Raw genomic sequence first — 26,414 nt, 5'->3', positions numbered from 1 at the left:
AGAGTGGTCGCCCTCGTCATTCGGCGATCGAGTCGGAATTAACCATCGGGAATCTGGATAAACTACAGGGATAATTGCTATCATTATCTAAACAACAGTCTAACAAACTGAAAATCAGTGTCCAAGTGTGACGTAGCTAAGGTATTTTATAAGTTTTGGCAACTTTGGAGATATAAATTTCGAAACAATTTTGCGAGGGCACTAGGCCTACTAGCCAAGCCGGACCAGTAGCCATATATGTGCTTGTAGACCTCTGCGGCTTGAAACCTTCTCCACAAATTAAAATAGTTGTATTTGGCCGAAATATGTTTGAATTGTTACATTGTTTCGTTTTGTCGCTGTGTGTACATCTGATTGCACTTCTTAACGTTATGACAGGACACACCGACTGTCAACAACGTCTGACCGTGGCCGTGACGTCCATAGACTAGGGTTAGAATAGCTTCCCTTTGTCAAAAGACAGACCGATGGATTGCCGCGAAAGGTTAGTAAATAGAATTGTTGTTTTGCGTTTATGTTGCCTCGCCACTGTATAAGAAACAGATTTTAGTTGGAACTATATTGGCTACTGTCACTGTCCGACTGACACATCACTTACCCTGTGATGTAATAAATATCAATGCGCCAAGGCTCGCTAATACAATTTTTATTCCTAATGCAAGATATTTACCATCCCCAAACACACTCGGGTGATGACCTGAATATATGCAGATGCGCACTCGGTAGCGTCTTCATTATTATTGTTTCATGGTAAAAAGCACACGTTTTCTCAATTAAACAGATTTCTCAAATTCTAGTTGAGATTTCTCACAATTCTTTGACAAGGCACTAGATTCTACATCGTCATTTTTAATTCTATTCAGTTCATTTTGGAGGGGTGACATTGTAGATTATGAATCCACTCTTAACTCAAAACTGACCAGTGGTCCCTCACCGGTAGCCTTCCCCATATGTTCATAGCAGTCTATGAGTTGTCTAAAAGGATCGGGTGGTCAGTTTTTGCGACTTGGTTGAATGCATGTCAATTGCAAGCATCGATACTAATGATGTCAATCACTAGACTGTCTGGTCCAGGCTTGATTATTTACAGACCACTGTCATATAGCCAAAAATATTGCTGGGTGTGGCATTAAACAAAAAACAAACAAAACAAATTTGCAAACCTAACTAAAGGTTTACAACTAGCCTTGTGTTTGAAACATGAAACAAACTCTGTGTTCACTAAAAAAATTCATAAACCATTTAACACAGCCTGTATTTCGAATGTATTAACATGCTGTTATTAATCATTTCACAAAGTCTTCAACACAAAACAACATAAACACAACACTACTATTAATTGATAGAAATACTTTATTCAAGAAAAATCTAAATATACATTGTAGTATATATGTATACATTATTAGTAAAAATAAATGTGGTACATGCATATCAGACATGAAAGTTGGAACACTGCCGTTTGAAACTTTTCTCAGATGCAAAGTGCAATGTTCTTTTGCTGATAATACTTATCATATCAAAATGAAATCAGAGATATGTTATTGTCTGAGGAAAGAAAATTACAGATACAGTGAGAAGGAAAGTAAGCCCATTAAAACCACTCACTGAGACTGGTACATGAACTTGGTGTTACCAGGGATTTATCTTGGATTCCAAACAAAGTGCCCATGGACAAAAAACATTATTTTTTAAACATGTTACAAATTGGGATTTTTAAAAAAAAGTTTGTTTTTTCCTAAATTCAGACATACATGCCACTTTCTCTTTATTGGACTTGTTATCAGTAAAATACAAATAACATTAGTCATAACTAAAATAACATGACTTGGGAAATTTTATTTCCAATTTTGGAACTTAAAGTGACAGTTTTTTGGGGTTTGGGGCCAAATATTGAGCAGGTCAAGAGAAATGTCCCTGTGTGATAGGTAGGGAGAATTTACACTTCAAGGTTTTATATTTGTAATGAAACAATACAATTTTCCGGTAGACAGCTACACAAAAAGTATATAATAAATAGGATATTCCATATGTCAAGGGAAATATCATGTTACTCTCATCTCGTGACGCCACTCGTGAAAATATCTCCTTTCACGCCCCATCACTTGGTGAGAAAAACATGATATTTCACTCGACACATGAAATATCCTCTATATAAAATTCTGACTACATCTGCCACTCAAAACAAATCAGTAGGACCATACTATCTTGTCCAGTCATGGCTGAAACATTGTTGCACCACCACCACTATAAAGAACAGGTCCCTTGCATAAATATGCTCTTCATATTACAACAGCTGTCAAAGTTCTAATTACTGAAAGTTATACAGAGCATATAACTAACCAAGTAGTAAACATATTCTCCCCTCATTCAAAAAGCCAATCTATATCTGCAACATTCTAGTTTCCTACAGATCAACTACACACTATAGGTTAATATGGCTAGGATATCATGGTCAAATACATATCGCAAATCTATGACCACTTGCAACTTAAGTGCAAGTCACTTTTACACGTAAAAACAAAATAATTTCTAACCCTGTAATTGGTAATAGAGTACTTTTGTTATGACTGCTATGAAATCATAAATGTACTATATCAGTAACAACTAAGACATGAGAAACATCAAAAACATTCTAAAGGTATCATATTGCTTCTTAAAAAAGACCTTCACTGTGACCTTGACCTTTAAATGATAACCCAAAAGGTTCAGCTCTAAGCTTGATGGGTAAGGGGAGGTGAATTGGGGATAATGCTGTGTCCAAGATTATGGCACTTTTATAGCGACATGCATGCATGCGTCGGTGTGTGCATGTGTTCGTTTGTGTGTCCGCGCAGTTGCTTGTGCTTGTGTACTAGTCTGAACTAATGCCGATTCTATAGTGCTAGCCAACTGAGACACCATGCCGCAGTTCAACATGAATACCCTACTCAGACGCAGCATACCGATTCCGAGCTGACCAGTCCTTGTGTTAGCCCCTTTATGCCTAGTGCCAAGCAGGTTAACAACAAGTACCATCTTTGAACATCTTTTGGTATGCCCCGGACCTTCCGCTCTCCAGGTGGACGCTCTACCACTAGAACACGGAGATGGTCCGAAGCATGATGGAGATTACTACAAAGTTTCAACTCTCTGCCATCAACACTTTTAAGTGAAAACCTTAAAAATAAATAAAATGTTTCACCCCTACATATGCGACCTGATCAGTTGATGAAATATTGACGTACTATAAACCTGATAAAAAGTCAATTTCACTTTTCCATATTCATGTATCATCAATCATGTTCATAGAACCATTGTTTAGGTAACCGCAAAACAATATTAAAAAGTGTTTCTCTACAGTAGATTACAGTACTAATACATTAGTGCAGGAGCCATCTGTTTTTGTTATTGGGTCAAAACCAACAGTTTTTGCAAGAAATCTGTCACATCAGCATTGGTCAGGATTCAAATGAGTAATAGAAACTCATAGTAAAATAACATATATATATTATCAGCTGTAATCATGTTTATAGTGTATCAGTTATGCAAATGTACTAATCAGTACATACAATTCTTTAAAATAAGACCAAGGACAAGGTAAAGAACTCAAAGAGACACATCCACTTCACAGAAGCTCACTCAAAACTCTCTTCAAAGTCCCATAAATACAGTTCAAGTTCCCTTCACATAAATTTAACAATTCCTCAGCTATCTCAACTTTAGAGATCTAAGCTGGATCAAATATCAAACAAATAATTACATTAGAAGTATCTTCGAGTTGTGATTGCTGTGTTGTCCTGTTGAGCAAATGTAGGCATAATGACATCAACATAATCAATAGAAGAGATGGTCTGTAAAACTGGTCAGATATTCAGTGTTTTAATTGCATTTAGAAGTGATACATATAAGGAAGAGAATTTATGGATGTCAACTTCTTCTTTATATTGAGGAACACAATGTTTCAGAGTTTATGCTTAGTCCTTTATCTGGCGTAAGATATTGTTGCATCATAAAATAAAAGGAATGTTTAGAGACAAAAGGGTTGACCTAGATGAATTGCATATTTTGACAACAAAAACTCTGTGATTTGTACATTGCACGTCTTTGTTCTGTTGATATTGGAACAATAAACTGTGTACCTTTTCTTTTCACAATCAGTCACGGATCATGGCTTCAGGTGGTATACACTTTCTCCTATCAAGTACAAAAACAGTGGAGCCAGTCTGTACACTTTCTCCTTGATCAAGTAAAAAAACATTGGAGCCAGTCTGTACAGTTTCTCCTTGATCAAGTAAAAAAACATTGGAGCCAGTCTGTACACTTTCTCCTTGATCAAGTAAAAAAACATTGGAGCCAGTCTGTACACTTTTTCCTTGATCAAGTAAAAAAACATTGGAGCCAGTCTGTACAGTTTCTCCTTGTCAGAGCAAGTAAAAAACATTGGAGCCAGTCTGTACAGTTTCTCCTTGTTAGAGCAAGTAAAAAACATTGGATCCAGTTTGTACAGTTTCTCCTTGATCAAGTAAAAAACATTGGAGCCAGTCTGTACACTTTCTCCTCTATTATTGAGGCAGATACCAAGTATTTATTTACCGCCACATCCTACACATATTTTGACTAGTGAGTGAGTTTGGTTTTACGCTGCTTTTAGCAATATTCCAGCAATATCACAGCGGGGGACACCGAAAATGGGCTTCACACCATGCACACAATGTACCCATATTATGACTAGTAAATTGGATCACAATGAGATACCTGCAGTAACTAAATCGCCACTGTCAGGTCAAAATGACGTAAAAATGAGATAAAATACAAATAAACTTTGGAATTTTTTTCTGTGTTTAGTAAAATTAGTGCCACGACACTGCTGCTCACTGGGCACAATGAGGGAGATATGAGCTTGAGCTCAGGAGAAGATTCTGAACAGTTGTTCCCAATTCTGATATTTGTTTCTTTAAACACATCAAATTAGTGAAAAATATTCTTTAATTTCAATGCCATTAGCAAATTTGAATTGTCAAGCTACAATTGATTAAATAGCTGTAAATTTACTGGAAACAAAGAAAAATTGATATACAGTTAACTACAGTTATAACGAACACGCTTATAACGAACTGACCGATATAACAAACTTATTTTTTAGTCCCGTCCATTTGTTGTATATATGCTTATAACGAACTACGGTTATAGCAAACTTAAATCAGTGGTCCCTTTGAGTTCGTTATAACCGTAGTTTACTGTAGTTAAGTGGACCCCCTACTTCAAATTGCCGAACATCAAACTTTTGAATGGCTCTTGATAATGGCCAGATATGTTTCAGTTTTATCAATTCAACCATTTTCAGAGCAAATGGACAGATGGAAAACATACAACATGCCATAATCTGACTCTGGACCTAAGTCCTGGTAAGCCAAAAACACTTTGACCTCAGTAACAATGTTATTATGGGTAATATAACCCTCATAAAATCTATCCTGAGTGAGAATCATTGTAACCATGGTAACAATAAGTAAAACATTATCACATCAATTTTGCAGCATCAATATAACATTCTACAGTCAAGTGATCAAAGCAGAATATGGAGCATATTGTTTTTGTAATTTCCCATTGATTCTTTTCACATGACAAAGTGACAAGATGTACAATATTTATAGTAATCTTACACACTGTTACAAGTCAAGCATAAGATCTTGCCAAACCTGTTTCTAAAAATATGAATTTAGTTAAAAGTAGGCATAACAAGAATGTAGAATACCAATCTCGTTAAAACCAGATATTTTACTCTGATAATATTCCTCTCTGTATGAAGATTTTAGGACACCTGGATAGGAGGTTGTGAGGTCTGTGTGAACTTTGACCACCTTATCTAAATATTAGATTACGTTTCATCTCATATGTCCACAAAGTAATCCCTTAATAATGTGCCACCACTCACCAGTGGAGTGAAATATGTTGATTTCTTTCAGAGTTTTTTTGGCGTATTTACTCAAAGTTACTTCTCCGATAATTGATTGATATTTAGTTAATGATTATCTATGCTCTGTATCTATAGCTAGCCCAAATACATACTCTGTGTAGTGCACCCTATTTAACACTTAATAACTGAGTATTGCAATATTGTAGACACCTATGAATATTTGACTGTAGTGAGTTTCAATGTGGTTGATGATTTTAAATCTGAGGCTCCTTCAGAGACAAGAACCCATCTCTTCTTCGAAAATATTCCTTAAACCTTGTAACTGAATATCTGAAAGACAAATAAAATATCAAGGTTAACTGTCAGCAACTTAATAGTCATCATGGTAATAGCCACAGCAGTGTCAGAGCATTATTCCTGAAAGAAATCACTGCAATACTGAACTTCATGGTTTTCACATTTGTTCTGCCAAGTTTTTTTAAACAAATCAACCTGCTTCTTTTAACCATGAGATCATTTTGTCAGGAGGTGAGGTGAAATAGAGAATCTCCCCCGAGTGTCATTTGATATCAAATGACACCAGGGTGAGATTATATTTATCATCCAACATCATTCTTCCAACTTTATCAGTTTGTAGACAGTAATAAGCAGTGTCTAAGTGTAAAAGTATTACTTATAGCTTCAGTAGCAGAGCCATTAGTGATGTCATTTAAATTGTGATGTCATGGTAACTAATAACATCACAATGGTCCGCAAAGCATTGTGATGCAATTTCATTGCAGCGATATCTACACTGTGCTGTAGATATCGCTAGATCTCACCCAAGCCATATCTCCTGTGGGAGCCAGTTTTGGATGATAAATAGGGTTATTGTCGCATCTAAGATTATTGCACATTTATAGCGACATGCATGCACATGTGTGTGTGTTTGTGTCTGTGTGTGGCTGCTTGTACTAGTCCTGACTGATGCAGATTTATAGTTTAACATGAATACCCCACTCAGACACAGTATACAGACTCCAAGCAGACCAGTCCTTGTTTTAGCCCCTTAATGCCAAGCACCAGTCAGGGTAACAACAAGTACCATCTTTTAACGTCTTTTGGCATGATACGGCCAGGGATTGATCCCCAGACCTTCCGCTCTCCGGGCGGTTTATTAGTGCTAGATCTATTAAAATGTTGTAAAGTTATCAAATCTTTGTTGTTTATAAATACATTTGTGTGTTCAATGCGTAATTTCAGCTTGCGAACTTGTGTGGCTGTAACTTCTTTGAGGTCGCTAATACTTATATCAACACACTTCTGCTCTGGCCCAACTCATAAATAATCCAAACTAGGCTACCCAGGACGTTACAATTTCACTTTCATAGAGATATCTCAGCATATGTGTGTGTGACTGCTTGTTATAGTCTGGACTAATGCCGATTTTATAGTGCCAGACCACTGATATACCATGATGCCGAAGTATTACATGGAGACCCTACTCAGACACAGATACTCTCCAAGCTGAACATTCCTGGTCTAACGTTGGTAAGACCATATTATTGCCATGCACCAGGCAAGGTAACATTAAGTACCATCTTTAATGTCTTTTGGAATGATGAATGTCACTGTATCGAAAAACCAAGCTAGTCACGGTATTGTGACTGTAGCGCTTCCCCCACTCGTAACTGTCTGGCGGTTGGCATAGTATGGTGTCTTTACGCTCATTAGCTTATTGTTAGAGAATGTTTTTCCCTTAAGTTTTACTCTCTATTATTTTAATCACATACTTTTATCATGTATTGATTTGATGTATGTTATTTCATATATGTATAAAAGCTTATTCCTGTATTGAAAGTCTAGTAACTTTGATCTTCACGCAGTAGCGAGATTATCTAGTTCTATGTGTATATTTCTAAAGTACTTATGGTCAATTTTTGCCACCTGTACATATCACGTTGTACATGTTTATTATTTTAGTTTAGGAAGCTGCCCCATGTGCCCCCGGCTTTATCATTCTCCAGACTAGCAAGGGTAGGTTGCTTTCTCTGCCATATGCGCATATGGTTTAAAACCCTTGGCAATATCTAGTGTAGCCACCCCCATATTAGCTAGACCATTTACAGGTCTCCATTTTACTGGGTGGGCAGGTGAAAACTTTGCTAGAAAGTAATTACGGGGCAGTTTTCAATCTTGCACTGACTTACACTGGTGTTATTGAGCTAAGCTTATTGGCTTGGGAGTAATATTCCTTACCCCTTTTTCTAGTCCCAGGAGCACAGCTCCATGACAATAAAGCCAAGGGAAGTAACCACCAACCTTCTGCTCAGATGCTCGATCTACTAGATCAGAGGCGGTCATTCATTGCAGATAACAGGTAACCATAGTAACAGTACACAAAGGAAATGATAAAACATTGTTAATGTGTGAGTGATTAAATGTAAATTTGGTTACTAGCATTAACAATTACAGTGGTCCAACAGATTGTATTCTTATTTGTTATGCACAATGCTATCTGAGAACATTCCACAAGTTGGTGCTTGGCAGAATATATATCTGTAGCAAGACATAAAAAAGCTAAGGAGGCGACGAGTGAGTGAGTGAAACCAAAACATAGCTCCCAAGTGTTGAAGTGAGCAACTGTGTGCGAGTGAGTGTTAACATTTACACCCGCAGGCAGTTATATCACAACATCCTGAATAATTCAGTCTGCAGACCATGCAAATCAGAGACTGAAAACAGGAGCATCAGTCAAACGGACAACAAACATTTCCTTACTAGTGGCAAAAAACATACTTACGCTAGGAAGTCAAAGTCGATCTTTGAGTATTTGGCTTGTATAAGCGCCCAGACTCCCCAGAAGAAGTGAGAACCCTACAACAGAAGAACAAGAACATTAGTGACTGATTCACCAACTAACAAGTATCAAACATTACTTTCCTGTATCAGCTGTGTATACTTCCAAGCCATTGACAGGTTTGACTGATACTTTAATTCAATCATGTGACTGGTATCTTGGACATACTACAATGTACTAACCAGTTAACAAGTGCCTGGGCTACCTTGAGATTCAACTTTGTAGTTTCTGTATTTTGACTTTCAATTTTGAGGACAGATAATTTGTAATCCAATGTTTGGACCAATGAATTATCTGTCCTCAAAATTATTACCCAAAATCTTCTTTTTGTCAGAAAGTTTTGAAAAATTGTGGTTTCCTGATGGAGGCATCATTGATGAAAAAATATCACACAAAACAGTCTGTGATGTCATGAACAATGGATGTGATCATCTCTCATTATTCAACACTCATATGACAGGATATTGACATCATGGCAATGGGCCGCTTTGCAAAGCAATTAAACCAATGTTAACTAACTAATCAGCATGAAGCCCCCCCCAAAACCATGATAATAATGCTCTGTGAGAATTAACGAAATTATTCCTCCAATATCCTTGTCCCTCCAGGAAATATTAAGGTAAAAACAGTTTATCGCTAAATTATTCCAGTTATATTCCAGCATGTTAGCTTAATGTGGGAGGAAAGCCCGAAGTGATGCAGGTCTTTGACGTTTACCACTTCGGTGAAACCAAAGAGCATGGGTATGGTGCTGACAAACCTAGAAACATAATTGGGCGAACCAGGATTCGAACCCAGAATCATAGGTTTCTGGCGTGCCCAAGAGAGGCAACTCTGCACAGCGAATCCCGGCGTCTGAGACTGGGACACCCATGCCCCCTTGTGATGCAGGGGGTCATAAGACAACCCATACCTACTGTACAGTAATTTGAGTGCTGTTAGGAGGTAGATTCTCTTGCTTTATGTCTCAACATGTCTTTAGATAAATCAAACTCAAAGTGTGCAAGAGAAACATATATTCGGAATTGCAGTTCAATAATCCATATGTGACCAAAAATGGAAGCTGAGCATGATGTAGATATTGAAATAATTGCCAAACAGAATTCCTGTAGCTCTGCAGCCTCTGATGGCTGAAGCAAGACTGAAGGGTAACTGATACATCTTACTTTTATACTGTGAAAACCCAAGGGAATGAAGCATGTGATATACAATATATGAGCTTCAAAGTCCCCGCAAAGGGAGACTACTCACTAAGGCACACTGGTTGACCTGTACATAAAGCCTCTCCACATCAGTATCACTGACTCTTGACTGTCTCCCAATCAAGGAATAATACTCCTCCAGGTAAACACGTATCCATATCAACTGATAGTCACGGTTGGGAAAACGACTGTAATCTACTTCATCTACACCTGAAAATAAAAGAACAATTTTGTAGCTTTTGGCTAATACATGTAATAAACATGATGAACAGTTTCATATGGGTAAAAACAGTGACAAGACTTCAACATTTTTCAAACACTGAGATACATAAATACTGTGAAACACACAAACAATGTATCTAGAAACTAGGCCTGAAACACATGTTGAACATTTGGTGAATTTTCATGCATATTAACAGCTCCCAATATACTCAAAGACCAAAGTATTAACCTTTCATTCATCAGAGTGTGACTTTTAAGAAGCATATAACTCAAGTCCTCTATAATCTGGTGTACCATATCTCCATACATTATGTCAAGTAGTCTTGTTACTTGTCTAGGAAGTGACCGTGGTGACATCACATTCTCTATCTCTTCATCTGTATCTTTCACCACAATTCCTCTCGCAAATGAGTGCAATTTTTTTCAGATGGCAAATGTATCCTGGGTATTTACCAGAATAGAATAGAGATATAATCAAATGAGGATACACTTGATAATTGAAGATAATTGAAGACAGTTCAACCTTTCTTTTCATCACATTTCAGAGCAAGGTTCACCCACAAAACAAGAATATAATGGCCTAGTTCTGGCTTTCACCTCCCACCAGAAGTTTTAGCTTGTTTTAGATTTGTATTAAAGAAGAATGCCTGTTGCCAAGTCTTTAAACATTTGTGGTCCATGTTTCTCAAATGGTACACCTTTTAGAATATAACAGTAAGTCTACTTTGGTAACACACTCACCAGCATATTCATTAAAATGATTACCAATGTCAAATGCTTGGAGGTTGTAAAAGCCATACTCATAGTCTATAAAACCAACAGTATCTGAAACAAGAAAATGGAAATGATTGGACATATGATGAAGGATTGTTATTTTAATCACTAATAACAAAACTAAACATGCTAATCCTCATCTAATCTCACAATGGCTCCAACTTATCATGCTACACCATGGAAACACAAAAAGTTTGAACAAATCCTGAACAGTAAAAGGCAACAGTTTAATGTATGCTTGATGTATGCAAAGTTTCATGAAGAAATATTGAACGGTTTATGAGTTATTTTCAGGAAACACAATATGGCTGATGGACATGTGGATGGAACCAATTTCTTTATCCCCCACATAACTTTGTTTAGGTGAAGGATAAATACCAATTCAAATTTCAAAAATCAACAACCCACTATTGTTCACAAGAGAGAAGTCTTTAATTTACAATCTTTAATCTACAATTTACAGTTACTACATGGAACATTGTGCCATATATCATGTGTGAGTCAAGCCATCCAAAACTCTGCCTTGTTTTCCTGTTTATAAATGCCTTGGGTTCTAGGGATTGAACAATGTGCAAGCATCATTTGTATTGGTGAATCACATAAACGTGGCTTTGAACAATGTGGGAGAGTTGCATGTCAGCTTAATGTGGGAGAAAATCCCAAAGTGTCAGACTGTTGTAAGAGTCTACCACTTCAGTGAAACCCACAATCACATACATGATTACCACAAACCAAAAATTATAATCTGGGATCTGAACATTCCATGTCTTAAAGCAGAAAGAATCACACGCTCCATAATCAGCTTATGATAAAACCTATTTGGGGACTTGGCCTAAAGCAACCAGTGCAGCAGTGTGCGACAAATGTTTCCACCGACTGATATGTACATGATGTACAAGTCTTGTTTGCGTGTTTATCTACCTTGTGATTCTTAGCCACTATACCATGAATACACATACACTGTTTCTGCTATTTCTGTTAATATTACAATAATGACAACATTGCATACATTGTAGAATGTGTCAAATGACCTTCGACTTTGCCATTTGCCATTGTGAATAACTAAATAACAATTAACAATCTGTAACTAGGTTTGTATGACCAACATTCTGTTTGGGTACAATAAACAGAGTACTGCCCTCGGTCCTATTCCACACAAAGAATGCCTAGTGCTCAAGATAATTTTTCAACCATATGAGTACAGAGCTGGCCATTATCAGAACTAATGAGTACCAGACATACTTTCTCAAATCAATAAGTACTGTACTGCCTGTTCGTAACATTGACAAGTACTGGTATGATACTGCGCCGCCATCATTCCAAAACATTGTGTTATACATACAGATGTTTGTGCAAAACTAACATAAACATAATAGAGACAGTGTGTTATTAGCCAAAGGCAATGCAGCATTGGCAGAAAATCCATTTGCTGCAATACAAAATGACTTATCAGTGGTAGAAACTAACATGTTTAGTCCATTAGTCCTTATAATGATAATGCCGCCTCCGTGGTCTTGTGGTAGAGCGTCCGTCCGGAGAGCGGAAAGTCCGGGGTTCGATCCCCGGCCGTGTCATACCAAAAGACGTTAAAAGATGGTACTTGTTGTTACCCTGTCTGGCGCGCGACATTAAGGGGCTAAAACAAGGACTGGTCGGCTCGGAGTCAGTATACTGTGTCTGAGTGGGGTATTCATGTTAAACTGCGGCATGGTATCTCAGTGAGCTAGCACTATAAATCGGCATCAGTCCGGACTAGTACAAGCAGCCACACACACACACACACACACACACACACACACGTGCATGCACATAGCTAAAAATGGCAAATTTCTACTCCTCCTTATGATACCTTAACTATTGGGCAGTTTGCCAAGGACGAGTGCCAATTTCTAATGCTGCTTATTCTTGAAGCAGGCAGATTTGGCGTCAAGCCGATCATTGAAACTGTGCAGTGAGTCAATCACCTGGAACCCCTTTTAACCATCAGCGAGGGGAATTTCCCAGCGGCAGATTTGATTCATTTGAGGGATGATTATGCCTGTCATTTTTTATCGTCTGTTTTACTCTACTTCCATTTATTCAAACTTAACTTTGGCCAAGAATTTGTGATTAAGTATGCCCTTTGTTAATAATTAAATTCTGCAAAGTTGCTACGGTTGAGTTTACTTACCCCTTAACATTAGGGTCAGGACAAGGACCCCTTCACTTTCCTGTTAAATAATTAACACTGTTAGCTCGTGTGTAGAACAGGTTTAGGGTTAGGGATGCCAGTAACATATCTCCATGTTAGAGTAGTCGATATAAGCTGTATGAGACACTTGTTACTCACTCGACTGACTGTCATACACGATGTTCTGCAGTAGCAAGTCATTGTGGGAGAAGACAACGTCGCAGGTGAGAGCCTCCAGTCGACCCTTCAACATGTTGAACTCTTCCTGAATTGCTGCCTTGGACTTCAACTCACTCTCGAAACTATATTTTAACAGGATGAATCACAAGATGAAATAACTCCAGCTTCAAGGGAACCATTCATGGGACACATCATGATATGTATACACAAATCCAGAGGGGTCTCAGGGGGCATGAAAAAATGACAGTTTTCAAATAAAAATAATATACATTTGAACATTAATTAGGGACTGGTTATTTATTATAGTGGTGCGTGAGTGCATGCGTGCCTGCGTGTCCTGAGGGGGCATGAAAAAATGTCAGTTCTGGAGTTTTTTTCAAAATGAAGAGATGTTACACAAAACTGTGGGTCAGCAAAATATGATACAACCACAAGACAATTCCCACAGCCCACCTACCCATATAATAATGACAAGTTCTAAAAAGCGCAGCAATTTGGAAAAGGAGGGGTTCATTTAACACAAGATAGTGAAACATTAAGAAATATAATGTTTAAATAAATGATAAACTAAAAATCCTTACATCTTCTGTCGCTCTGGTTCGGGGAAGTTATCAGGAGCTAAGTTGATAAAGTTCTGTAACTTTGTGAAGACATAGGGTACAGGATTAGAGTTCTCTTCTCCTGATTTTTTAAGGGAATGCAGTTTGGCCATTTCCTTGGCTATCAGGCTGAAACAAAAGAAAATAGTGATTGATTTGTAAGTGTATAATAATAATAACAATAAAAAGAGGAAGAAGAAGAAGAATATAGTGATTATTAAAGGATGACAGATACAAAATTGGTTCAAATGACAGAGAAACCAAGGATTCATCATGAACTCTCAGTACTTCCTAACTCATACGAGCAGAGTTATGAGGATTGGGGTACAATGTGTGACCTGTCTCATTGTGTATTACTGTCTCCCAACAGTACTTCCGACAGTTGTGCTATCAGTCACTGGTTTGCCTTGTGTTTACAACCATTAACAGATTCATTATCCTAGTTCCCAGCAACCACAACCATGGACAGAAATAAAGTCTCGACCAGCTGGATAATGGTGTCAGCTGCATTTATCTCACCATTATGTCACACATCAGCCAGGTAGTCCATTCTCTAAGTAGGACACTACAATACTCATCTGCCACTGTGGCCATGTAATCCCAATGTCACGCAGTCAACTCTCTCAGTAGATCACAATCAATACACAACAGCCATTGTGCTCCATCTTTCCACGGCAAGGGAGTTAACTGACTGTAAAAGTCCAGTTTCCACCCTTGCCGAACAAGGCTGGAATTTCTGAGCCTGATCGTAGCACCACCAGTGGTGATTACGGGTAATCATTCTGTTCCTTCGATGACCCTCCTATTGGCCAATCAGATTCTACCTCTCATATCACTGGCATTTGCTTCAAACAAAATGACAGCACCCAGTCAAGACTATCTGATCAATAATATTGTAACAAAGTGTAAATATATGTAATAAAACAGGTCTTACTTCGCAAAGTGCATCAATTCAAGTGAACCCCAAAATTAAAAACACGAAAAGATTTGGAAAATATCTGTTGGCAGTACACGTCTTGCGAATCCTATAAATTATAATTGACTGAAATCTGCATGGCAGTGTTGATTTCGTTACATGATTTTGATTGGACTATGCACAGACTTGTTAGACCACCCAAACAGAACTCCATAATTCCAGCCTAGTTCATCAAGGGTGGAAACAAGACTTCCATAGTCAGTCAACTCCCCGCCTTGGAAACATGTTGTGCCCTTGTAATCCCAATGTCACACATCAAATAGTCTCCTCTGTCTGTAGATCACTATCAATACACATCAGCCATTGCGACCATGCAATCCCCATGACACATCAGGTTGTCCACAAGTAGATGACTATCAATACACAATGTCTTATCTCAATGCCATGGCATCTACAACCAAAACATGTGAAAGGAGAACCAATGAGGAAATATTTGTGTTCGGCATGTTTTCTTTAAACAAAACAGGATCGAGATGGTAAAGAAATGAAGGTGCATCATTTTTTAAAGCTGGCATGTAATCGGCTCAAGAACCAAAGCAACCTTCAATTAGAATAAACATTCCCAAGGCCGAATATTCATCGCTTTCAGCCATGGGAAACCATGCCAATTTAAACTTATCAGAGGGGTACACAAAGTATGTGATCTAGATTACCAGCTGTCAGACTTCCATTTAGTGGAAGGCTCGGTGGCTGAGGTGGTTAGATCACTTACTTTGTGTGCTGGGATTCAACCCCAAAAAGTACTGAATTTGTACTTTACTAAGAAAGTATTATCCCAAATATAACATTTGTTATTAACATAAACACAAATTTAAAGATTTTTGTTGTACAAAATGTTTAGGGTATTTCAGGTATCTATTGATGACTGTCATTCTGCACTGAATACAAAGACTTGTTTTCATTGGCTAATCTGATCATCTGGTTAGAGAGACTGAGGATATCACATATGCATGCAAAATGGTGGGGATATCCAAGCAGACGGTGCCCCCTTCTTTCTTTGATTGAAAAGATATGCTAAGCAAAATTAAGAATCATGACTAAAGGTGTAGTTTCTTTTATTCAACAATCAGTTTTATCAAATCAGGACAGGTGAAAATGTTGCCTGGATCGATATGTGTAGCTGTTGTCAGTCTGTATGACAGCAGTTGAAAAATTCACTGAATATGAAAATGAATTACAGAATACTGTCTACTTACATTACACAAGTTAGATTGACTTCAATAACCAAAAGGTGCAGTGCTACACATTAATGACAGTTCCAACAGAAAACTTAAAAACATAAATTTTGCACACCTTTTTTTACATGTTTATCGTCTTTATGATGTTTATAGTGAAAAGGTTCCAAAAATTTCTGTTCTTTTTTTCTGAATAAAGATAAACAAAATATGCAACTAGTAAGTCTGAGCACAATTCACTAGTCTTTATCAATGTTTACTTGTATTTCTTCAGTGTTTGTCTTCAAAATGGCGACTTACGTCCTTATATTGGCATCCTTCACCATCTTCTCATCGAGAGGCACCCCTTTCACGAAGCCGTAGGCCATGCCGTTGGTGAAGGTGCAGTAGAGGGGCGGAGCACAACCTGCCCCACTCAAAAGGATGAAGGTGTCCTTCTCTGCCTGTCTGTCAATGATCAGGTCTGTCTTCTCCCCATAGATCCGTACAAGAACCATGTCGTCTCTGTTGTCAGGCTGGTAGCCTCCGACTAGAGCATTGGTTATTCCCTCCGTGAAGTGCTGCAGATACACAATAAGCATGAACATGGTTTTAGCATCATTTTCAGAAGATGTAGTGTTGTTTTACAAATAACATTAGCTGAGCCTGCTGGACTGAACAAATATTTAATTTATTTATAGACTTTGGCTCTGGACTACTGACTAAAGATAAGCTGCGTGTCCACATGAATGGCTGTTGGAGTTATATTGCTCAGTTGGAGATACTTGATGACAGCATGTTAGCCAGTTTGGTCCATTTTCATCAACAAAGAATATATAGAATACGATGCTTGCTTAAATATGCTGCCTGGTTGTGTGGCTCAAATGCAGCCTGTAAGCACACAATGTATTGTACTTAATACATGTCTTACATGCAAACTGTTAAGGGTGTACTTTACATCCTATGTAGTTAGGATCAATTTTTTTTAGCCACCCTCATATGTTATATTTTTAAATTAATAATAAACTTTCAGCCAGAGGGCTCCAAACACAGTAAAACCTGCAGTGTCTTTTTATATACTTTTTAATATATGTGTCAGTGATTGTGAAAGTGTGATCCATGATGAGTGAGTGAGTGAGTGAGTGAGTTGGGTTTAACACCGCTTTTAACAGTATTCCAGTTATATCGCGGCGTGTCAGCTTAATGTGGGAGGAAAGCATGAAGTGATGCTCATGATGCTGGTCTCAGACGTTTACCACTTTGGTGAAACCCACGAGCACAGGTATGGTGCTGACAAACCTAGAAACATAATCGGGAGAACCAGGATTCGAACCCACAATCATAGGTTTCTGGCGTGCCCAAGGGGCGCAACTCTGCACAGCGAATCGCAGCGCCTTAGACGACTGGGCCACCCGTGCACCCGATCCATGATGAACATGATGAATGCCTGAGTCCCATGCCAGTTATCTTGGTTGTTGTATATTGTACACCCCTAATGTAAACTCAACCTTCTTTGTACAGCTTCTAAAATGCTACCTAAAGATATTTCAAGTGTCCTTTTGAGATATGTGAGGATACAACTGTTCTACAAAATGACATGTCAAATTATTCAAGACAGATTCAAGGATATATTTTAAAGGAGTGCTGAGGAGTGTTTTTTTTCTCAACATATGTCAAGCAATACTACTTCCTTTTTAATTGATATGTAAACATTGTGCTAGTTGTAGATACAGGGAACAGATAATACAGAAGTTTGAGCGTAAATGCCTGGGTCTCACAAGGACTTTAAATTAATATCTGAGAGTATTCATGACTCACTGTATTTAGTTTTAGGAGAAAAATGTAAAATGAAGGGGAGTGTGTGGTTGCAATCTGATATTAATGTGATGTCACACTGGAATGTTATGATGTCATGATACAATGGATTATGTCCCAGGCTTCCATGGTAAGCAGAATGTGGAAAAAACAACTAGAGCTTTAGAAATCAAACTTTTTCTGATAAATACTGAACTTAATATATATTTAATGTAGTATTCATTTTGTCAAGGGATTGAGAGAGAAGAAAAAGAGAAAAAGAAAACTATTCATACACCATGCTCAGTAAAAAGTCTGAAAGATTTGCTGACCCAATCCTATTCAACAACGTTTCTTCAACCAATCAGACTGCAGCACACACATATCCCTATGGTTACATCTATTAATACTGATAAACAAGGATGCATTTGTGTAGGCCTTGTGGATTGTGTCAGATTCTAAGGATGTGTAAATGTTTAGAATGCCCATTGTCTATTATGCTGACAACTGGAATCTGCGAGATGACCAACATGACCAATAATAAGAACACTATAGAGTAGTGGCCAGACCCTCAAACTGCCAACATACCATTCCCCATAGTAGAACAAAGCAAACTTAGATTTTCCGTATGTTTTTGTATCCAACGGACTAGAAAATGATGGTTGTGGTCAAATGTTTTGGTGGCAGATACTGTTTTGGGGTCAAAATGCACTTTTATTTTGTAAAAATAAAATAAAGTCCCCTTAATAGGTAGTGTATGCATTATTTTTATCATTTATGTGATAGTTCACAAATAGCAGACTTGAATTATCTATTATTATTATTTTTTTAATCATAGCTTATGGTACATTTTGCTCTATTATCATTTTCCAATTATTGGAACATGAACCGTAATGAATTATTGGTATTATCAACCAAGCCATTGGATATCTCAAAATGATTCGACATGTCTTATGAGGAGACGGCAGTGTTCATATTCCACATAGCTTTCATGATTTAAAAAAAAATTGGTAATATGTTTCTCCACCCTCCATTTTGTCAAAATGTGCAATTTTTATATTCCCATTGCTCATTTCATTAATAATAGATTTATACAACACATACATATCACCGTTTGAAAATACCTTTTCTATGTAGGATATTATTGAAGGCTTGCCTAAAATTATTGATTATTTAAACCACCTAGGAGGTACATTTGAAGATCAATGTCACTTTGGAGGTCAAATTTTAAATTAATACATAGATAGTATTAAAAAAGCTACAAATGCACATACAACTTTCATTACTGGGTCTGGGTATGCTCGGTTAAGCCCTATAGAATATACGAAGAACAAACAAAAAATGTGCACAAGATCAAAATAGTTGCTCACCCTCAAAATGGACAATCAGATGATACTGTGGACTCAATCTCAAGACACATAGAGGTATATAAGGAAAAGAATTTATGGTTGTCAACTTTTTTATTATGAGGAACACAACGTTTGGGAGGAAATACTTTCTCTATGAAGCAGAGAAGATATGTATTTTCCTGTAAGAACAACAAAGTAATAAGATAATAAAGGTGGAAACTTCAAACCTCATAATCTGACATATATCAGAATATTTATGAATACACTATTTCTCTCAATATCCAAGGAGTGCACTGTATGATTATATTTGTAATTACATACATGATTCTTCATAAGAGGACGTCACTTAAACCACAAACCGTGTACAGTTTGGTATGACTAGACTGTCAAATATAGTCAAAAGTAACAACAAAAGAATATGACTAAGATGTAAACGAGAAATATCTTTACTCATTGCATCAAAACAATATTGTGGCTATGTAGCCATGCTGCGTTCCAAACACACTTCTGCACTTGTACACAGCAGACATAATTCAAAATGAATATATCGGTTTTTAGTTTCCACAAAAAGCAGTAAATGCATTATCGTGTCAGTGGATCTTCTGTCTGGTCCATAACTTGATTCTCTGGTCTCTTTAAAGACAACCTCAATCTCATTAAAATCACATCGTAGTTCTCGATACCGATAAACAAAGATCTGAGGACATCCCATTACGGGTCACGTCAGACCGACCTTGCGCGAACTTTTAACTACCAATGGAATGACCAATCAGAAGGCAGCTTTCTCTTGCTTTACGGTACTATTTTCAAATTGGCGACAACGCTTCGAAATATATTTTGACAAATTTGAAACCTGAACAAAAGAACATTCTGGAATCGCTATTAGATGGACTAGATTGTATGGATTCAATTGTTAAACCCGTAACTATCTTTCGGAACACCCCATGTTAAAGTTTTCGAGGATGCATGATCAGAAATCACATTTCGATTGTCACTTTCATGATCTGGTAAGCGACGTTCTGATTGGTCGGATGAAAGGTCGTTCTGACGTGACCTCTACTGTGATGTCCTCAGATCTTTGTTTAGCGGTAGCGAGAACTAAGGTCTGATTTAAATGAGATTGAGACAACCGTTGCATGGAAGGAAACATACAACGCTTACGTTTATGCAAATTTTGTGAGTGGCAGGTGTTACCGGTAGGGCAGGTCATGTTAACCATTTTTATTGATTTTTAGTGATCTATTCATATAATTTTCACAGCTATTTTGCTGTTACGTCCAATAGAATCTGTATTGGCGGATAATCGAGACTGGTTGTTCTCTGGTGTTGATGTTTAACAACTATTCAAAAAATATTTTGTGCTGTTATCTGCTGCAATACTGAATTTTAAGGGTCGTGTCTATAACATGTTACCACATTTGTAGACCGTAATAATCATGATAATGTGTTGTGGTTAAAAAAAAGTTTTAAACAAACTTAGCTTTAAACATGTTAAACATGTCTTGGATTTTTGTCGCTAAAAGGAACAAAGTCTTTGTGTATTTTAACTCTACAGGTTAATGGCTTGTAGCACATGTCAGGGGTTCAATATCCCAAAAGTGTGGAATATAGTTATTGGTGTCATTCATCAGTTACCCCCTACCACTTACGAGTCAACACAAGGTACATTTACATATATCTACTGTCGTAACAATAGTTATATCAACATGATCAAGAGTCAAGAAGAGTCAAGAAGAATCAGAACAGATATGTCAACCGTTGTGCGATGTCAGTCAAAACACATTTAGACATTAAATACTTGATTACCTGAAAATTTCATCTCTTTGCTTTGATAAATGCAGGAGCAAGCAAGAGTTATGCAAATATTGTAGAAATTTACAAAGTGAACAGACATGTTTAATATCTTGCTTGGTGTTGATGTTGTCATATTGTAAGCATCCCAGAGCGAGATACACCAAGTACCAAAACTGTTTAAACGGTTTAAACGGTTTAGAGGGTTAAAGAGAGGGGTTGGTGGATTGTACTAACCTCTAATATGAACAGAGATCATATTAGATGACTACAAACTAGCTGAGAGAACGATAAGGATAGATCTTATATAAATTATTTGAAATCACATTTTTGTGCCACTTAACAATACACTGCTTGGGACCAAAGCTTCAATAGCTTAACTGCACTGAGCTGAGATAATCAAGACTGGGTATTCTCTGGATCTAGAACATTGTGAAATGTGATATTCTTATGGTGAAGTCTGGTTATAAATTCAAAGAAGACAGCTTAATCAATATTGCTGGCACATATTAAAATGTTGAAGAACTTGTCAGTTTGGATTGAGCCTTAAACGATTCATGTGTTCAAATAAACCAATTTGGTGTACAAGAATGTTAGTTGAGTCATTGTAATTTTTTAAATATGCTTTTATCTGTTTATATATTTGTGTTTATTTTAACAGGATGGGGGACGGGATCACATTTATTAAATTTTCATACATTACATTATACCGATATTACCATATTTGACGTAATAAGCGCCCAGGGCGCTCTCAAAATTAGAAATAGGGGGCACTTATTAGAATATAATTTGGGTGAAAGAGTTGGAAGATCGTAAATTTTGTGGTTTATCCTGACAGCCTGATATGATACAAAAGAAAATCTGTGCATATTATACACGACAGATATATTTTTCCTGAATTTAATTGCCCGTAATTAAGGTTGCACAAAACACACGAGGGCATATTATACACAAATAAATAAGTCTTGTGTAAATTGATCAATCGGAAGGGTGCTAATTAGGATTGTTCACAAGCCAATAGCAAATATCACAGTGGACGCTTATTAAGTCGAATACAGTAATAGTGGAATTTTTCATAAGCTCCTGAAGCATTCAGGCAGATTTTGAGATATCACATGACATGATTGTTAATATGGAGGTTACATTATCTTTAGTTTTGTAATACTTTGAAAATGAAAATTGATGGATTTTTTTCCTGTTTTGGACACATTTTGGCTGATAACTTGACTTAACCCTCTGGATGCCGGGTTTTTTTTCTGACGCACATTTTCCTTAGATCAGAAAAGTGAAGGCTGTGAGAGAATTGCGCTCACGCGGCACTGGATCTACCTCTGGCTTTAAAATTATGCAGAGATGGAGAAAATTAAATTTCCTATTTGATGGTGTAAATTTAATTGCAAATATTAAACCAGTTTTAAAAAAAGACACTTCTAAGTGTTGTCCGAGAATTTATTCTGCATTGAAAAACAGTAAATTTCTCCACTTTTTATCGTACACTGATGAAAGTGCTGTGCCAAGAATTATTTTATTTAGAAGCTTTACAGAAACTGTGAGTGAACAAAATACTGCCTCATATCTGAACGGCATAACTATATATCAACTGGAGTTATATGCGTATGTATAACGACATACATTCAATGCCAAAAATAGCATGCCGTAAGAGACGAAAACAAAATTTTCTCTATGACGTCAAAAGGAGACAGAGCAGTGACACACGTACAAAGAAAAGGGGACATAAATCCACTAAGCTTAGCACTAGTTTATTGTAACTCAGGTCACTTAGCTGTGTGTAAGGACAACAGATTTCTGTGGTGTTTTGTTCATGAGGAGCCAAACTATTCCAACACAAATATCGATATTGAAACTGTATACATTTAGTTATAAACAAACCCTATAAGAAATGATGAAATCGTACTTCATAAAGAAAGAAGTAATAGAGAAATGGATGGCCCTAAACCTATTACTTAGTCCTTAGATTCCACTATTCTCCTGATTGTGTAAGTGTAATTTGTCTAATGTTGCACCATTATTAATGGAGCACTAGCCTTATCATAAAATGTAATGAAATACCAAAAAATTAACACCATTCTTTTTGAAGTCATGGCTGGTTTTATGTCTTTGATAACGTCAGAGAAAGATGACACAAGTATTTTGATTAATATATATCTCCCCTAATTTTCATTTATGGTATGGAAAATCGCGATGTGTAAAACAATTTTTTTTCGACATAACGTAAAATGACTGCTTTCACCAAGAAAATAATGTCTTGAATATATAAACAATTAGATAGTTTATCATGTATCTTAATTGGACAAGACACGCACCTGTGTTTGCATCAATTTACGCAATGAAATACCCAAAAGAATATTTCAAAACAACCAAAATTATATTCAATATTGGACATATATTTGTTCATTATTATGTTATCATTTCTCTTCATCTCGTCTCAAAATTACACAATAAAAGATGCGAAGAAAGCTCTATTGGTATAGAATTATCAGGATAACCGTTTAAGGTTGAACCAACAGGGTACATGGCATGGGTTTTATTTATATACTTTACAATTCCTGGAGAAATGAAGTAAACAATTTTATATCCTGTGATCACAATATTGAAAATAGAATGAACCCTTTGATTATATATTCTTATATATTCTTCCTACTATTCTCTTCCCATGTATATTCTGAAAATGTTGAGCCAATATCTTGAACGAATAGATGAATGGATAGTTCAAAATAGGAGAAACTGCTACGCTGTGTAAAGTCTGAATTTTGCTTAGTTTACATTTTAAACAAGTGCAGTTTTTCGAGCAAAGTGTTCGCTTTCACACCTAACTTATTTCGCTGGATTTCATCTTGGCACTTTGTATTGGTGACAAAGACCATGAAGACCATTATTCATTTGATTCTAAAATCCATGAGGAATTCAATGATGTATATATCGCAGCTAAGTTTGAAATATATGTGATGTTACAGGCGTCTCATAACCGGTGTACGTGAAACGTGATTTTGTAAACACTATCTAATATGGTGGAAAGTTCACTTCGGCATTCGTGTTTGCGTATTTTCCAAAACCTTCGAAATGATTCCAGGGTTATCGGAGACGTTTTGGAATGATCATTGGTGTTTTCATAAAAGACAGATACCCGTGATCACTAATATGCTATTTTTGAAATTCATTTCTCAGAGTAAATATGCGAAATTTAGATTTCAAAACATTCAGTAAATAACGCTGTGAGTGGTGATTTAGTAATGTGTAAAAAATGGCGACATTTACGATGTACCTAATTTCCAGGGGTCATTTTCAGTACTTTTGCTTGGCCTAAAATGCCAGTGCATGATATCACAGAACAGAGAATTTCCCACCTTATTCAAATCTGTGAAGTGTATCTGTGTGGGTGATGTATTTTGAATTTTATTCGACTTCAAAGTGAGGGTTGTAGAGGAGGGACATATATGTCCCACTGGCATGCAGAGGGTTAAACCATTTTGATACTTGTTTATTTGTTCTATTTTAGGTTTCCTAAGTCAGCACACTGATTTTGTTTATAAAATGAGCATTGCAATATGCAAACTGACTTGATTAGAGCCATTTATTTGATTTACTTAATTTTGTCATACAAATGTGCATTTTACCACCAAAATACATGTCAGCCACCAAAAGATATCACAACCATAATTTTCTATTGCATAAGTGACATCTTGTGAAGAAAAATGTGGTTGTGCTTTGTTCTACTGTGGAAGTGTTTACTCCTTAAATAAGCCTCTTATTAGGGGTTGGCCGCTACTCTACTAGTGGCTAACTTTACATGCTTCCCTGCTAGGCTTTTAACAAGGGCGAAAACTTCCGACTCAATGAAGTTCACTGGTTATATTCCACTCATGCATGGAGTCGGCTGACCTACATCCGGTTGACATATTTATCAAGCTATGCCGACGTATATCTACAGTCCTATTACTGCAAAGTATTTGGTTACAAGGGTAAATTAATTACCATTCTGCTTGTATTATGGAACTTTTTATCAGACCGAAAGGTGTGGTAATTGAAATGGATAATCTGGACGGATCACTCTAGATTTTGGAAGTTTGAGGCTCTAGCCTACATAGATCTTCATAGACTTGCAGGATACAATTGCCAATTTAAATAATTTATTATGAGCTATTGCAGCTATCAAAAACATGTAAAAATTGGTCAAACCAGAAGCTGACATGAACAAGGATATGATTCAGGTCCGCGCCATACAACATATCATTCTCCTTGATGTGAAACCCATCGATCTTGACCCACACAAAATATCGTTAGAACAAGTTTCGGACCGACTGTTATGAACACATAATTCTTACCTTAAATTTAAGAGTATGTATGTCCCATTCAGGTTTAACACGTTTGATGATTTCTCTCGCTTCATCTTCGATCTTTGTACTGTCAACTGAAAGTTCGTAGTGAGGAATAGGCCTAGTGGAAGCCATGTTGGTTGAGCTGTCTGCTACGATCGTGTCGTTCTGCAATCGGAACGTTCTAAAGGCACAACGTGCAAGCTTCGCGGTACGACCGAACACAAGCTCCTCACAGCGATAGCCCGTTCGCGGAGCTCTCTATACCGAGAGTGTAACGAAGGCGTAAGGCGCTGTGAAGGAGCTTGGACCGAACGATCGGCTAATGTCGGCTTGATAAAACGACCTATCAAAACTGTTTGCGTCAATTTTGAAACAACATTTTCTCGCATGCCTTTTTATTCTATTTGGATAGTACTTCCCTACAGAAATTCCCACAAATACAATATAACACATGTAACACATGTAGTTCATCTATGAACTCCAAATAGATAGAAAATTATTTGAAATGAACGTGAAAACTTGATACGGTCCCTCGAAGCTGTCCCACAACAAATTAAATATGGAAAATCATTAACCAAAGCAATGTGTACTGGTGACTGAATATGAATTCAACATGTGTCACCAATATTACTATTAATTACCACCATTTTTTCAGAGAACAAGTTAAGAATATCATTTCCATTTTCAGTTATTGAAAACAATAATGATATGTTTGGTGGCTTAACCCTCTGGATGCCGTGTTTTTTTCTGACGCAAATTTTCCTTAGATCGGAAAAGTGAAGGTTGTGCGAGAATTGCGCTCACGCGGCACTGGATCTACCTCTAGCTATAAAATTACGCAGAGGTGGAGAATATTAATTTTCTTATTTGATGATGTAAATTTAACTGTAAATATCAAACCGGTTTTTAAAAAAGACACTCCTAAGTGTTGTCCGAGAATTTATTCTGCATTGAAAAACAGTAAATCTCTCCGCTTTTTATCGTACACCGATAAAAGTACTGTGCGACAATTTTTTTTATTAAGAAGCTTTACGGAAACTGTGAGCGAATAAAATACTGCCTAGTATCTGAACGACATAACTACATATCAAATGGAGTTATATGCGTATGTATAACGACATACATTCAATT

The 26,414-nt window shown here is 36.9% G+C and overlaps 1 protein-coding gene across 2 annotated transcripts; it reads right to left on the bottom strand.

Annotated features, from left to right (window-relative positions):
- Nucleotides 1–1,385: 1,385 nt before the first annotated feature.
- Nucleotides 1,386–25,440, bottom strand: LOC139462451 (ethanolamine kinase 1-like). 2 transcript variants are annotated; one of them, XM_071244181.1, is made up of 8 exons: nucleotides 25,290–25,440; nucleotides 16,334–16,593; nucleotides 13,865–14,011; nucleotides 13,263–13,405; nucleotides 10,901–10,984; nucleotides 9,987–10,147; nucleotides 8,679–8,752; nucleotides 1,386–6,226 (listed from the first exon to the last, which is right to left on the bottom strand). In XM_071244181.1, exons 1-8 carry the CDS (start codon nucleotides 25,413–25,415, stop codon nucleotides 6,151–6,153), a joined length of 1,071 nt encoding a protein of 356 aa, XP_071100282.1. In that variant the 5' UTR covers nucleotides 25,416–25,440; the 3' UTR covers nucleotides 1,386–6,150. The 2 variants fall into 2 exon arrangements, with proteins under 2 accessions (XP_071100282.1, XP_071100283.1); XM_071244182.1 differs by lacking the exon at nucleotides 10,901–10,984.
- Nucleotides 25,441–26,414: the final 974 nt, after the last annotated feature.

Source organism: Haliotis cracherodii, unplaced genomic scaffold, assembly GCF_022045235.1.
Source record: "Haliotis cracherodii isolate W230 unplaced genomic scaffold, xgHalCrac1.p SCAF_15, whole genome shotgun sequence".
NCBI classification, from domain to species: Eukaryota; Metazoa; Mollusca; class Gastropoda; order Lepetellida; family Haliotidae; genus Haliotis; species Haliotis cracherodii.
This window is presented reverse-complemented; position numbering and strand designations above follow the sequence as displayed.

Coding starts and splice junctions, on each gene's coding strand:
- LOC139462451 (XM_071244181.1), bottom strand. CDS start 25,415: ATGGCTTCCACTAGGCCTATTCCTCACTACGAACTTTCAGTTGACAGT. Junction 14,012..16,333: donor AAGGATGCCAATATAAGGAC/GTAAGTCGCCAT, acceptor CTTTTGTTTCAG/CCTGATAGCCAAGGAAATGG. Junction 6,227..8,678: donor ATCGACTTTGACTTCCTAGC/GTAAGTATGTTT, acceptor TTTGTCTTTCAG/ATATTCAGTTACAAGGTTTA.